A 13,363-nucleotide genomic window follows, 5' to 3' on the forward strand; every position below is an offset into this window, starting at 1 on the left:
TATCTATCTATCTATCTATCTATCTATCTATCTATCTATCTATCTATCTATCTATCTATCTATCTATCTATCATCTATCTATCTATCTATCTATCTATCATCTATCTATCTATCTATCTATCTATCTATCTATCTATCTATCTATCTATCTATCTATCTATCTATCTATCTATCTATCTATCATCTTTTAATTTTTTTATTTTTTAATGTTTTTATTTTTGTATGTCTTTAATCTATATATGTCGATGCTCCACACCGATGCAGATGGAGAAGTATAAATTATTCAAGGCCACCAGAGACCACTGCAGATGTATCGATTAAACCAATCTGGAATTTCACATGACATGTTTTTTTCTTCTTTGAATAAAATGATGTGCTCATCTACAACAGAAATTGCAACTAGTTCCTTTCTTGATGTAAATTTATAATAATTTGATAAAATTTCAATATAATTTGAAACGAACAACATTTATATAAAGGTTGTAAAACAGCATTTTGATAAAATGCTATTAAGTTTCTAGAATAAAATTGTGTTATGAAGCTTTGTAGCTAGCTCAGCTGTTAGGTAATTAGTCTGGTTGGAAGAAACGTCTGTTTTTCCCAACTGAGGCTGCTCAAACAGCTTTCTACAGCAGCTAATATCGTAATATATCATTAGATTTCCATAAAAATCCCACTTTGGAACTTTTGGAAAACGAACTCAAACCTAGTCAAAGTCCACTTTTGTTTGATTTATTGGAAGTTTTTTGGTTTGAAAAGCTGGTGTCTGACAACCAGCTGAAACTATCAGTTTTTAGGTTTTAATAAGTACGAAGTGAAAGTGTCGAGGAACTCTTCTCTTTCTTTTTGAAAATGCACTTTTTATTCTTTTGGTCTCACAACACAACGAGGAGCTGTGTTCACGCTTTACAATCAATTAACACAATAATGAATGTCTGAAACCAAATCTTGAATAAAAGGATTGTATTTTCAAAGCTGGCACTAAATGTGGCACAGATGGGTTCATGGTGACCTGAGGAGTGACATAGTCACATGAACCGGGGGTGTTTCTGTGAGGGTTTGATACAATCATGATATGGAGCATTAGGGGCATTTCTCCCCCCCTCAGAGCTCTGTTGTTTATGAGGTCAGTGGTGCAACCTGTTCTGCTGCTTTGCTCATGGAGTCATGTGACCATGTGATCACAGTCAAAGCAGTCAGACAGAGGGGAGAGAACTTGTGACTGAGGCAGCAGCAGCAGGTCTGAGCTCTGGGGGATAAAAAGAAAAATTTTCCAAATCTATTCTTCTTCTCCGATTGACATCATGGACTGCGGGATCCTCACTTCGAAGACAATCCTGCTCTTCCTCAGCTTGGTGTTTTGGGTGAGTGAAATTATTGTTTTTTTTAACCCACCACTTAAAATATGATTTTAGACCATATCATTCTTCTAAATATGGACTTTGATCGTTCTTATTTTGCCAAGTTTTTTGCTCTTTGAGGGCCATTTTTCCCACAAATCAAGACTGTGACATTAAAAATAGCCTCAAAGCTGTTGTGGCACTTCCTCATTCTCATTTTACTTTGCTCTGGTACACCACACAAACTGATGTGCTTCTTCCTTTCACATTAAGGGGAAACCCTGAGGATTAAACATTGCATTAATGTTTCAGATTAATCCTTTTGAGCCTAAACGCACCACCTGACCAGAGGTCAAATCTGATTTTGTTTCAAAGATCACATTTTTCTCTCTCTTTTCTTTCTAGAGTGAGAAATCACTGTGCATAAGGAAACATGACCATATATGGAAGACTGATTGTAAAAAAAAAAAACCTGCTAATGTCAAAAGTTAATACATTCATCATTTTTATCTATAAAGTTATAAAACATATATTGAACCTGATTATGAACCTCCACCAGTTGTAAAAAGTCAGACTGTTGGAAGTAACCTACCAAAATAAAAGCATGGTAAACACATCTCCTATAAAACACTTAATTATAAAAGTCTGTTCAATTATATTTATCAATGTTCTGATATTCCGTGCACATTATTAGCTTATCTGAGTTTAAATGGCCTCACAGCGTTTTATTTTAAATACAGATGTTATATAGGAGATCTTGCCACTTTTATTTTGGTAGGTTACTTTGATTTTATAGCGGTCTGACGTTGCATTTAGCCACATGTAGCTTTGCACACCCTACTTTTATTGCTGTGTGAAGCTAAATGTGCTAAATGCTGATTACATTTTCAATCAATGACCCAAACAAATAATGCTTATTATTTAAACCACTTGTTACAACCTCATTTATTCCTCTAGTTTTTTCACATTTTTCAATCTCGGTATTTTTCTGTTAAATTTTTTTTTTGCTCTTTTTGTCTTGCCTGCTAATTAAATTTGAGCCCCATTTTCTTCTTTAATATTATTTTACTGATGACTTTTCTTTAAAAGTAAAAACAAATGGTCGTTCGTTTTCCATCAAACTTCTGAAGGAAAAAACAAATCACCCTCATTTGTGTCCACCCTTGTTTTCCCAACAGCCAAAGCTTGGTTGTGTAATCAAACCCGCTCTTGTTTAGTCAACAGTTTGAAGAAGAAAAGTTCACCATTGCCCGTCTGAATTGATTTAATCATCTTGGGAGTTTTAAATAGTCAAACTGTCTGTAAGGGGAAATCCTCTCTTTCTGGTTCGATTTAGCTGTTTTTATCGTTATTATAATTATGATTGAGTTTTTTTTATTTCTCTTTTGTTTCAAATTATAAACATTACATGTGTGGACATGTGATCAAATAATGTCATAATTCAGATTTGTTTGACTATATTTTGTGACGGTTTGTAAACCCATGAAAGTGGATTTAAACGTTCCGTTATTAAGATTTAGTCCATCGAAATGAGGGGGAAAATTCTGCAGAGACATAATTTCTGTGCCTATTGGCTCAAACCACATGATTAGACCTGTTTACACTTTCTCCCCCCCTCTGGATGAGCTAAACAAGCCTTTAACTGGAATGTTGTCCATGCTGGTCCTGCAAGAACCTACTGATGGCATCTCCACAGCCAAAGCACCGTGACACGAGACGTTTTCTCAGATTCCAAAGAAGCTGTGCTGTTTAAGCCTCTTTGTGCCGCTTCTCAGGCTCAAGATCAGATTTTCTGGAGAGATTAGGGGGTTGGGGTGGGGGCGTAAGAGGAGGTGCAGGAGAACAACCCCAAAGGGATCCCGTGACTGAGCTGTGATTAGAAGAAAGTCATGAGGCTAAAATGCAAGGGTGAAGTATTGTTTAATCACACGTAACATCCATTTGAATGAAGGCAAGTAAAACGGTGTATTGTTAAAGTTCGACGTTTGGTCCTGATCTCTAGGATCACATCAAGAGGGAAGTTTTGATTTCATTCATGAGCTGCTTCTGAAAACATCCTGGACTAGTCACACACTTCCTCATGGTTGCTCTTACTGAGCCTTCAGCTTTTAGGAATACAGCAGGAAGGAAGAAAAATGCCTGAGCTTCTTTAAAAAAATAGAAATCAGAGATTTTACTTCTGCATCTCGGCTGCTAAATGACGTTTAGTTGATTTTCTTCCGTTTCTTTGAGCTCCTTTGGCACCAGACATTTACGGAAAGGCAAAGGGAAGTGAGGAGATCCAACAACGAGATCTGCAGCCATTGTTTTCTCCAGATTCACAGATTTAAAGTTTACTTTGAACATTTAAAATAAAAAAGTGCGGAACGCTTTAATAAACAGGTGGCATTTGTGAGATGAGAAAAGGTTTGGAACGCTGCGTCTTGTGAGGCACCATGCATGCAGTCTTGTGACTGATGATGTCACAGTTGAAGAATGACTTTTAGAAAAATCATCCACCTCAACATCCTGGCTTAATCACATGACACCACATCGTATTACACAAGTGAAGCTAATCCTTTTGTACTCCAGGGGTGGAAGAAGTACTTAAATGTTTTGCTTAAGTAAAAGTACAGATATTGGGGTTACCAGTTTAAAGAGCAAGTCACCCCCAAATCACTTTTTTTTTTTGTTGATAAACTATGTAAATGTGTGTCTAATCATGCTGCAGACACGTGTAGTCAATAATTTGGCACTTCAGTGCATCTTGGTTAAAATTCAAATATTCTGCCTAAAACTGTCAGTGTTGCGCCGTCGTCAGGGGAAAATTGTGCACTGTATTTGAATTTAAATCTGCCACCGTTACTGGCTAAAAGGTATGCTATGATGTCATCTGGTACATTATGATGTCATAATGCCATTGTGAGCCTGTGTGTGTATTTGTTAGTGGCTCCGCCCTTTCGGTCTGCCAAGCAACAGCATTTGTTGAATTTTTCAAACATGAAGAGGGAGTGAAGTAAGTTTCACTTGCTCTTTAAAGAGCAAGTCACCCCCTACAAGAAACTTACTTCCATTGGGTGGGGTCAGACAAAATGCAAGTTAAAGTACTTTTACTTTTAAAAACTTTAGAAAGGAAGTAGAAAGTACAGATAATTGCTTTAAAATGAGTAAAAGTAAAAACTGCACCTCAAGAAAATTACTTAAGTACAGATACAGAACAATGGTACTTGAGCAAAGTTATATTCCATTACTGTTGTACTCTGTGGTGTCTGAACACCTAGCTTTGTTGTCACTTCATGTTTTGACATTGTTGCTATGGTAACGACTGATAATCTACAACTGTAGAGTTTATGTTGATATCCATTGATGAAAGTTGGAACAAGGCAAGGCAGCTTTATTCATACACAGAAGTAAATCAACGTGCTTTCCAGGTGCAAGAGGAAACATTAAAATCAGAACAGAAACAACATTTAAACATTTAAAAATACACAAATAAAATTAGATGTAAGAAATAAAAATAAAAAGGCAGATTTAAAGACTGAGCAGTTATCGTGCAGAAGGTGCAGCATAGGAAACGATCACTGAAAGGCTGAGGCCCGCTGTTTGCCGACATGTATGTTTAAAATTGCTGCCTCGTGTAATATGCTGTGATTTGAAGCATCCTTTGTGCACGTCCCCCAAAATTATCACGAGTTTAAACACCGCAATGTACGAGTAACCAGTGAGACACATTCACCATGGTCATTACGTCTCTGGTTTAGAGGTCTTTCATACTATCTACGATACCGCTGCTGTTTTTTTTTCTTATCAGTGGTATTATTCAGTTACTGACCTCTTCTTTTGATGCCTCATTTGTTTTGGTTGTTCCCCACAAATCTGGTTCTCGATCCGGTCTGAGTACTCTAATGTGCCCCCCCCCCCCCCCCCCCCCCAGCGGAGACCTCCAGTACTACATGCAGTACAGCAGCAAGTACGTGAACAAAGATACTGCCTGTGCCAACGCGAGATTACAAAGCAAATATATTCCAGCCTAATGATTATATGAAAGTTTTCTATTTGATTTAAACATTACTTGAATTGGGGCACATCTGAGGTCGTACAGGAGCTGATTCCATCTATGGGCAGCATTGTGGCTAACAGCAGCTTCAGCCCTGTTTGGTTCTGACCCGGGGTTCTGGCCTGCCAGACTCTTCCTCTGTTTAATTCTGCACAGAGAATGAGTCTGGTAGCTCCCCCATGCTAATAACCCCACTCCCTGAGAATTTTAACCGAGCCAATCAGCACTGAGCGGAGTATATCTGCTTACTCAAAGGCAGAGAGGCACATGAGAGGCGGGACTAACCAGCTCAGAAATAATCAATCAAAAAAAATGTGGAAATGCCGACTGTACCGCGCGACACCGTAGTCTTTTAGTCATTCTCTGTGCAGAATTAAACAGAGGAGGAGTCTGGCAGGCACACTGGGAAATTATTGTTAGAACTGAACTAATTTCTATTAATTTATTAATATAATTTTGTTTTTAAAATATTTTTAGTCTTTAAGGGTTGAAAGAGACACTGATCATTTCATTTTTTTGTTTGTTTGTTTGTTTGTTTGTTTGTTTTAAAGTGGCAGTGTGCAGTTTGCTGGTGCTATAGAGAGCAGTACACGTTTCAGGGTACTTTTACACCATATCGCCGTGACTGTCGCTAGTTTAAAAAACGTAACGGTAAATGTTTTTACCTGTGAAGCAGAAAGCACGCAACCTCGGCGTGACTCCTCAGACTTTGATGGTCGTTCAGTTAATTCCATCAAAAGAATGCAACGGCGATTATAGTTTTCTGGCGCTGTAGTTTCCTGTTCTACTTGGGGTCCTGCGGCTGCTGATGACATCATACTACGGCAATATCACTTGGCCAAAATATATTGCATCTCTTTTTCGATTCTGATTTTTCACGTATGTTTTGGAAAGAATTTAGCAGTTTTGTTATTAAATTCAGGTTTCTTACTGGATAAATGTTTTTGAACATGGCAACAAAACCTCCGTAAGGCTTAACGGCCAGCCAATCGTCTCGTGCACGGCTATTCAATTCCGGGCGTGGAGGGCCGGTATCCATCACATTTTGGTTTTAACCCTGCTTCAACCCACCTGATTTCAATCAGCAGGTGATTAACAGGCTTCTGCAGAGCCTGATGAGCTGCTGCACAGGTGATTCAACCGCTGAATCTAGTGTGTTGGAGCAGAGAAACCACTAAAACGAGCTGGATACCGGCCCTCCAGGCCCGGAATTGAATACCCCTGATCTTGTGTGACATCATCAACGTGAGCAGGACCCCTAGCCAGCCAGAAGGAAATATGGCGTCTAATTTGGCGTCCCCAAAGACGCAAGGCCAGGTGTGTCCAAAGTGCGGCCCTCGGAGGGATTTTGCGTGGCCCTCGCTGGCATTTCTAGAAATGTGGAATTGCCTCTCCAGGAGGCTGTCGATATAAAATCATATTTTATGTTGAAATTTTTACCAATACGTTTATTTTAGGCCTTTTTGAGCAGAACAAATGTAAAACCCAAAATAATGTTTGCGTTCTTTAAAAAAAAAATTGTGGCTGGTGAGGAGTTAACTTAATGATTTTGGCCCTCGTCTTGAAAAGTTTGAACATTCCTGCACTAGACTCTGAGTACTTTCATACCATCTACTATTTTTATTGCTATATGGTACAAAGCCGCCAACATTGGACAAGATTTCAATAACTTTCAACGTTTCAGTGGATATTTCCAGACATTAACATTAAAAACTGCATTGGCTATATTGGGCTGCATGGTGGTGCAGTTGTTAGCACTGTTGCCTCGCAGCACGAAGGTCGCAGGGTCGAAACTCGGCTGCGGCCTTTCTGCGTGGAGTTGCGTGTTCTCCCCATGCATGCGTGGGTTTCCTCCGGGTACTCCGGTTTTCCCCACAGATCACAACATGTTATAAATTGTAAGTCGCTTTGGATAAAAGCGTCTGCCAAATAAATAAACATAAACATAAAAACTACACTGTCTCTTTAAACGAGAAAAACCTCGATCTTTTTTTTGGGGGGGTTGGTCTCGTCTTTTCCCCTACTGCGTAATAAAACTTGCTGTGTATGCAAGACTGATTCCAAAGTCCAAATTCCACATCAGAGGGAATATTTCTCTCTCGCTACTTCTCCTCAGCTGGCCTTTTGTCTTTCTGTCTATCGTCTAAAGCAGGTCTATGCCTTATCACATTGATAAGCATTTTGTGTTTAATAAAAAGAAGCATCATATCAAATGATGAATACTTGACATCATATTTATCTTCTTCAGTGCACACAACTGTTTAGTAGGTGACAGCACATTCTCATCCCGCGTATTAAGTCATGAAAAAGAGAGTATGATCCTTGTCACTAACAGATGCCAACAGCAAGCTGCAGTCACAGATAAAATGTGCATCATTTAGATTTATTATGGTGTGTGATTAGCAGAGGTGTGGACTCGAGTCACATGACTTGGACTCGAGTTAGACTCGAATCATTATTTTAATGACTTTTGACGTGACTTGATAAAATCGATAAAGACTTACGATTTGACTCGGACTTGAACGCCAGTGACTTGCGACTTGAATCGACATGCATCTATTTACTTGATGATGACTTCAGCATATTTGATATTTTAGCACAAAAGTGGCATGACCTGGACATAAATCATAAATCTTTGTTGGTTCTGGGTTTGATCTTGTTCTGCTGAATGCAGCAGCACTTTCACTTCCTGCTTGTTTGAGAAAATAAATGAAGCTTTAAGAAGCTTTATTTCTGGAATTTATTTATTATCATTGTCATTAAATTGAAGTTGGACAGATGACTTGATTATGACTTGAAAATTCAAAGTTAATGACTTGAACTTCCACATCATTGACTTTGGACTCAACTTGGACTTGGTTGTCTTTGAATTGGACTTGACTTGAGACTTGATGGGAAAGACGTGTGACTTGTGACTTGCAAAGCAGTGACTTGGTCACACCTCTGGTGATTATAAGTAAATGGTAAATGGCCTGTATTTGATATAGCGCCTTCTAGAGTCCTGGAACCCCCCAAGGCGCTTTACAACACAATCAGTCATTCACCCATTCACACACACATTTACACACTGGTGGAGATGAGCTACAATGTAGCCACAGCTGCCCTGGGGCACACTGACAGAGGCGAGGCTGCCGAGCACTGGCGCCACCGGTCCCTCCGACCACCACCAGCAGGCAACGTGGGTTAAGTGTCTTGCCCAAGGACACAACGACAGCGACAGACTGAGCGGGGCTCGAACCTGCAACCTTCCGATTACGGGGCGAGCACTTAACTCCTGTGCCACCATCGCCCCAAGTAACAATTTTATAAATGTCATTGTAATTTTAGAGTTAGATTACCCATCCGGCAATTACTGAGTTACATCCACCACACCAGCTGGTCCTTTCACCTGACGCACGGTTCATGTACAGCACCATGTGCAGCCAACATGATCACATGACTGATTGGGTTGTGTTCATGTTAAAAAACAATGTCCTAAATTTAAAAATGAAAAACATATCAGAAATAATTGAGGTTTTTAGAGGTAGGCTCTAAAACTTTTGACAGTGATTATATTTGAAACCTGGGTAATGTGTCCCTTTAAATATGCTTTAAGTCTTAAATTTGCACAGGTTGGTGTGTTATAAGCATGTTTTCCTTCCCTCCAGGCTGCAGGAGGAGTGTTGGCGTACGTGGCGTCCTACATGATCAAGAGCTATGACAGCTTTGGAAGTTTCCTGCAGGACAAGCAGACGCTGATCCCAGCAGCCATCATCATCGGCATCAGCGTGGTTATGTTCATCTTCGGTCTGGTGGGATGCTGCGCCACGCTCCGCGAATCCACAGGCGGCCTCAGCTGTGTGAGTGTTTCTGGATTTCTGTTCAAGTGAAGAAGTGATGCATTTGTTGCTCTTTGGTATTCCTCAGGTGAACGAGGACGTGAGAATGCTGCTGCAAGCATTATTGGTTTAAATGCATCGCTCGCCACCTTTAGGGCTTAATTGGTTTCCCAGCAGTGTGCCATTTTCTCATTTATTAACCTCTAAATTAAAATATTTTCTGCTTTCTGCAGTTCTTTCTGATCATCATGCTAATCTTTGCAGCTGAAGTTGCTGCTTTGGTGTTTAGCTTCATATATCAGGGCAAGGTAAGCCAAACACACGGGCTCTAACTCAGATGTACGGTTGGACGTTTAGTCTTTCTTCTGTTGCTGCTTTCAAACAGTCTGGCTTTCTTTTTTGTTCTCATCTCTACAGATTAGTCAAGACCTGGAACGCTCAATGAACGATACCTTTGCAAAGTATGATGGAAGCAACCCTGAGTCTCAAGCTGTGGACTTGTTGCAGAATGAGGTTAGATTTGAATCCGTTAGACATAGATAGGTCTGTGTTTCAGTTCTACTTTCACGTGTATCAACATCCTCTAAGCTTGCATCGTCGTCGCAATTCTTCATCTGTCCATTTGATTTGCTCTTGTTCAGAGCGTAGCAGACAGTCAAAATAAAATAGCAAAACACATTTTTGATCTAACGTGTAAATAAAATGGTGAATAAATTGGTTTATGTTGGTAAATCTGATGTTAAAAGTGCAGAAGTCTGTCAGAAGAAGCCAACTGAAAGTGCAAAAGTTAAAAATAAACCGGATGGTGAATGGCTTTCTATTTGGGCTCCATGCTTGTGTTAGGATAACTGGAGGTTCCTCTAGTTGTTTTTCTTTATTTTGTCAAAAAATTCTATTTAAATATGACTTTTTACTTGTGCAAAATGACAAAAATGGGAAATATTTTTGCACCAAACTAAATGACAAGTGATCCCATTTAGTTCTATAACAAAATGCCCTCTGGTGTTTCAACACTTTATTGGCTTTATGTACATGTTTTCAGCTATATTTATAATATACCCCAAAACCACAATCGATGTATCTTATAAATTTTTAATTTGCTAGCAAATATTAAAAATAAAGGCATATTTGACTCTTCTCAGCATTTATAATTTGTTTGTGTGTTCTGCTTCTTGATTTTATCTGCTCAAAGCAGGCTGCTTCATGCGCGTTCACGCTCAGGCATCGCCCGTAGCATTTGCTATCCGTAGCTTTAGCAGCAGAGAGAGAGGCAGTTCCACTTTGTCGCTGTTCCTAACGCCTAGTGACGAACCTAGCTACATTTCTGAGGACCCTTAGCTACTTTCTGTAGAACTTTCTTCTAGATATTTCCTGCAAATTAGCAACAAAATAGCCATTTTTGCTCCAAACCGTTCTTTGGTTTGACGTTGTTTCAGCTGTCATCAAGGATATAAATGCTACAGGTACAAAGGATGTCACTGGTGCTTTAGCTCACTTGGTAAGACGTCGGACTCTCATGCAGAAGACCTGGGTTTGATTCTGGATGTGAACATAGTTCATTTAGAGTTTCTTTTTTACATTAATGGTACATTTTTTTACAGTAAGATGCCCAAATTTTTATTTGAGACTCGCCGAATTGTATTGAATTCACAGATAAAAAAGATGTGGGTTCAACTTTCATTTTGGAACAATTTTTCAAGCAAGGGAAGGGAATGATCTGAGCATGCAGGAGGACTGACCCATCTTAAACCTTTGTCGGCTGTGCTGAAGAGAAAGGTACAGAACCAAATTATTTAGCTGCGCGTTCTCCTGTCCCCCCCCCCCCCCCCCACACACACACACACGCACACACAAGGGACTGTCAGCTGTTATTTTTGTTAAGGAGTGTGCACGTACAGCATGCGCGCCTCGTGCACGAGCCTGCTATTGAAGCTGTCGTTACACTTTTGCCCTGAGGGGGCAATCGCGAGCATAAAAATTCAAAACTCCGTAAAGTCCCTTTAATGTTCTAATTCGCACATCTTCTTTGTCTTTCCAGTTGATGTGCTGCGGTGTCAACAACTACACCAGCTGGTTCAACACTCCCTGGTTCTTGACCAATAAGACGATACCTCCATCCTGCTGTAAAAATAAAACAGCACAATGTCCCGGCATTCCATTTCAGCCAGACCTGATTTATACAGAAGTACGTCACACACGTCGCTCTCTTTTGGCAGAAATTTTTATTTATGTATCTCCAGATTTTTTTTATATTTTTCTAGTCCTCAGAAAATAGATGCAGATGTGATGTCATGTTTGTATTTTAGGGATGTGAAGACAAGCTGGAGAAAACACTGCACGATGTGTTGACGTACGGCATGCTGGTCGTTCTTGGTTTTGCCATCATCAAGGTATGGTTGAAAATGTCGCCTTCCAGCAGCAGAAAACACACCAGAGTTTTAAATCTTACTGAAACGTAGGATGTACTTTTCTAAAAATACAATTCTGCCTTCTAAGTGTTTGAATTTCACATGTCTGACTTTAGAATATGGTGCAAAAGTATTTCTATAATCCAACTTAAAAGGTAAAAGTAAGATATAAGACTCATTATGTGAAAAACACGATATGTCAAGCCTTTATTTGTTATAAGTGATGATTATGGCTTACAGTTTATGAAAAACCCAAATTCAAAACATCAGACCATTAAAATATTGTGAAAAGTTTAAATATTCTAGGCTCAAAGTGTCACACTTTAATCAACTAATGAATCCTAAACATCTGCAAAGGATTCCTGAGCCTTTAGATGGTCTCTCAGTCTGAGTTGAATCACAGTAAAAATGAACATTTGCACCAGATTTTCATTTTTCCAAGTTTCACTTGTTGAAGAAGAAGAAGAAAAAGAAGAAGAAGCAAATATGTCCTTTTTTGAAATAAATGACTCAAATACCTCTATGTGCTCAAGTCTCAAAAAGACTGGACACGAGACATGAATTGTACCTAAAGCAAGTCATTTCAAAAGGCCTCCGTTTGTGACATCACACATCATGAAATAAGCATCGTCTCTTATAGCAGCCTGAGCTGATAATGAATGGGCGTGGCCATCTCAAGCTTGTAAAGTGATAGAGCCATGAAACTGCTCATTCTGGAAGGTACTGAAAACGGCAAGAATAAAACTACTGAAATCACTTCATGTGAGAGGGATGTAGTGCAAAGAATTTTATACATATGTGTCACATAGACCACAAATCTATTGTAAGTTAAGAAAAAAATCATAACATATCTAATTAAAATTTTTTCTTGTTTCAGTTCTTCGGCATGCTGAGCGTCTGTGTGATAACCTGTAGGAACAACAGCCGGAGGAGTGGCTACCAGGCACTCTATGCTTAAAACACCTCCACATCTTACCCAGCAGCCTGGATACTCTTCACTGTACAGAAACATACTCAGTTTTATACACTGAAGCATTAAGGTGGTGTTAGATGAACGTCTTTTTTTTCTGCTATAATCTGATCTAAGTACAGCAGAGTAACTGCAGAAAAAAACAACTGATCTTGATGTTTTACGTGCTCCTATTTTCATCTTTATGAGCCTTTTCACTCTTTTGCATTGTGTAGATATTCTTTTGAAGGACACATCACTTGAATATGTTTTAATCAATGACTTCAATCTATATTTTGAGGTGATTGTTCATTTAATGGTGGTTTACTACCTTACTAAGGGTTGCAATATTTAAAGCAAACTAAGCTGATGGAAACACGCCCCCTGTGGTCAGTTAGGGGTACTGATGCAGGTTTTTCTAGTTTGGCTCTTTTTGTGTTTGTTTTGTTTCTAAATTAAAAAGGTGACTATTTCACACTGGTGTTGTTTTTTGTATTCTGTTGTGTTTTATTCTGAAATTCACATTGAAACAACTTCATACAGACCGTGTCACAATTTGTGATTTGTTTCTGCAATGGGGAAAAACATGCAGAATAACTTTTGCTGCTTCCTGTCAAAAGAGAAAACAAAATAAGCTCTTTTGTAGACGTAGCCTGTTATTAAACATGACCCACCGCGGTTATCTGTCACCTCCTGACTCTGCTGATAAAGGGGCCCCTAAGAGAGTGGCACATGCACACGATAGGACTATTCATCTGACATAACCTCTGTCGGTGTTCAGAAAGATAAATAAAAACTCCGAGAAGTCATCA

The 13,363-nt window shown here is 39.2% G+C and overlaps 1 protein-coding gene across 1 annotated transcript; it reads left to right on the plus strand.

Moving 5' to 3' along the window:
* The first annotated feature begins 1,119 nt into the window (after positions 1-1,119).
* On the plus strand, positions 1,120-13,026 carry tspan36 (tetraspanin 36). Its single transcript, XM_015972816.3, has 7 exons — positions 1,120-1,364; positions 9,024-9,215; positions 9,428-9,502; positions 9,612-9,707; positions 11,233-11,379; positions 11,501-11,584; positions 12,480-13,026. Exons 1-7 carry the CDS (start codon positions 1,305-1,307, stop codon positions 12,558-12,560), a joined length of 735 nt encoding a protein of 244 aa, XP_015828302.1. The 5' UTR covers positions 1,120-1,304; the 3' UTR covers positions 12,561-13,026.
* Positions 13,027-13,363: the final 337 nt, after the last annotated feature.

The sequence above is a fragment of the Nothobranchius furzeri genome, chromosome 17 (assembly GCF_043380555.1).
Source record: "Nothobranchius furzeri strain GRZ-AD chromosome 17, NfurGRZ-RIMD1, whole genome shotgun sequence".
Lineage (NCBI taxonomy): Eukaryota > Metazoa > Chordata > Actinopteri > Cyprinodontiformes > Nothobranchiidae > Nothobranchius > Nothobranchius furzeri.